The sequence below is a fragment of the Poeciliopsis prolifica genome, unplaced genomic scaffold, assembly GCF_027474105.1.
Source record: "Poeciliopsis prolifica strain line A6 unplaced genomic scaffold, Auburn_PproV2 SCAFFOLD158, whole genome shotgun sequence".
Lineage (NCBI taxonomy): Eukaryota > Metazoa > Chordata > Actinopteri > Cyprinodontiformes > Poeciliidae > Poeciliopsis > Poeciliopsis prolifica.
In genome coordinates, this window is record NW_026562533.1 from 87,595 (window position 1) to 90,000 (window position 2,406).

Below are 2,406 nucleotides of genomic sequence, written 5' to 3' on the forward strand. Positions count from 1 at the left end.
CTTTGCATTTTTAAATGGGCTTGTTTTCTAGATTTTCTTATTTATTTAAAATTCATTCTGTGTCTGGTGAGATTGATGCATGAGTGTCATCAATCCAGAAGTCGGTCCTTCCTCTGTTTTATAAAACTCCTGGAATGTTAATATCTTAAAGTCAGAATTAGGATTCTGCAGATTCTCTGTTAAACATCCTGATGAAGAAAATTAATGTGCAGAAATTACAAGCTCTTCTTTTAATTCCTTTTTTTTTTTTTTTTTTTACAAAACCTCTGTAGATAAAAAAGGAAAAAATGAAATAAAAAATTTATGACAATAACCGAAAAGAGAAATGAACTTTATTTTATAAAAGGAAAGAAATTCTCCAACATTATTGTATTTTGATTAAACACTAGATTTACAAAAAAACCAAACATTTAGTTAATTTTACCTTGACATGAAGTGAAATATGTAATATCTGCAGAATGACGTGTAGATGCTACACACCGAAAGGCTCAAAAATACCAATAAAACTAACAAAACATATTTAAAACTTGATTTTTTTACAAATTAAATATGAGTCATAAAAAAAGAAAAAAGAAACTATAAACAATATTTTTTGCAATTCTGTCACTTGTTTGTGACAAACTATTAGCATCAAGATAAAGCAAAAGCATCAGATTCTGCTCCAAGCCAGTCTTGCTCTGACCTCTGACCTCTGACCCTTGGACCGCAGTCTGGAAAAAAACTAAATTATTTCCAGAAAATGAAAAGAAAATCTGCTTTGATAAACATCTGTGAAAATGTGCCAACAGGAACCTGGCGGCCCGAGACGATCTTTACTGTTTCTGCAACAAAACCATGAGATGAAGGCTCTTAAAGAGACAGCGACCCATTAACCCAGGTTGGTCTCCATTGGCAGATTCAATCCAAACAAACAAAAAGTCTCAACTTGTAAAAAACAATAGATATGAACAATAGATATAACAATTATGTCCGTGGGCCGCACAAGGTCAGACTGGAGGGCAGAAACGGCCCCTGGACCACAGTTTGAAACACTTCAAAAACAAATCCAATATTGACTTGGAGGTCAAATAAAATCACAAAAATGAAGTAGTTTTATGTGATTTCAAATTATTTCTAGGAAATGTGGCGAGTGACGGACATGAGTTGATCAGATTAGCAGTAAAAAAAATCCTGCAGCAGAAAATCTGGATTAAAGCGTTTTGTGTTCAGACCGTTTTCTCAAACCGGACTCGCTCAGGAAACGGCCAAACTGACAGCAGGTCAGCGTGTGAAACCTTTCTCCACGCGGAGCCGCCGCTACGGGGCGGTTCTGGAACACGGCATCCAGGTCCGAGGCTCCGTCAGCGACTCTGGCGCTCGGACACGACGTCCTGCAGGCGCTTCAGCAGGACGTCGGGACCGCCGCCGCTCTCCGGACACGCCCGCTTACTGGGCGAGTCGCAGGCCGATGACATCATCACGTCGCCCTCCATGGTGAAGGCCCTCTTCCTGCTGACGGCGCCCTGGCGGATCATCCGGTTGATGTCCGACAGCTCCTGCAGGCCGGGACGCGTTCATCAGCAAAATCAGAGAACTAACAAGACTAGAAACTAAACTTTAACAAACGGAGGAACAAAAAACATCATGTGGAAACATGGAAGAAATTTAAAAATACTTTTTTTTCGGCACTGAAATACCGTATTCTCCGGACTATAGAGCGCACCTCACTACAAGCCGTACCACAAAGTTTATCAAATGAAACTGGAAACGTAGATTTATCAGCCGCACCGGACTGCAAACCGCTGGGCTCGGTTTTCCACCCTGAATAAATCTGCTATTAAGGACGCAGTCCTGGGTCAACAACGCCGAACCGTGGATTTGTTCCCTGAGCTTATGCAGCTATCGATCTGTCCTGCGGGATCAATCGCCTTCAACTTAAAAGCTGCATCATATCAACTTCTTCATGTTGTTTCCTTGATGAGGGGTTTGAGTTGGAAAACGTTTTTGCTGCTGCTACATGTACTGGTTCAAATGAAATTCAGCGCTTTCTTCTTCATTTCCAATTTTGACTTCCAACGATTCACTTCCTGCTAAAGAGCCCCCCTGGTGGTGGAAGAAAAATCCACAGAAAAGCCACCTGGCTGTAAGCCACGTGGTTCCAAACGTGGGGAAAGTAGCAGCTTGTTGTTACACATCCATTTGTGGTTCAGTGAGTTAAGAACCAAACTGGAAACAAAATGCACAGAAATATGGGAAATTTGTCTAGAAAAGTATTATTGTTTGTTTTGTCAGAAATCTTATTTTTCTGATTCATATCTTAGAAAACAGCTGATTTTCAGGAGCATCGTCTGCTGACAGCTGTGTGTATTTCTCTCTGTGTGTGTGAGTGTGTGTGAGTGTGTGTGAGTGTGTGTGGAGACAAGCAAA

The 2,406-nt window shown here is 40.8% G+C and overlaps 1 protein-coding gene across 1 annotated transcript in view; it reads right to left on the reverse strand.

The window, feature by feature from the left end:
• Positions 1 to 1,176: 1,176 nt before the first annotated feature.
• The window catches only part of LOC129356152 (retinoblastoma-like protein 1), a 22,806-nt gene continuing 21,576 nt past the window's right edge, over positions 1,177 to 2,406 (reverse strand). Inside the window, 1 exon segment of the mRNA XM_055025757.1 lies at positions 1,177 to 1,535. Within this exon segment, the coding sequence (XP_054881732.1) occupies positions 1,341 to 1,535 (195 nt within the window). The 3' untranslated portion in view covers positions 1,177 to 1,340.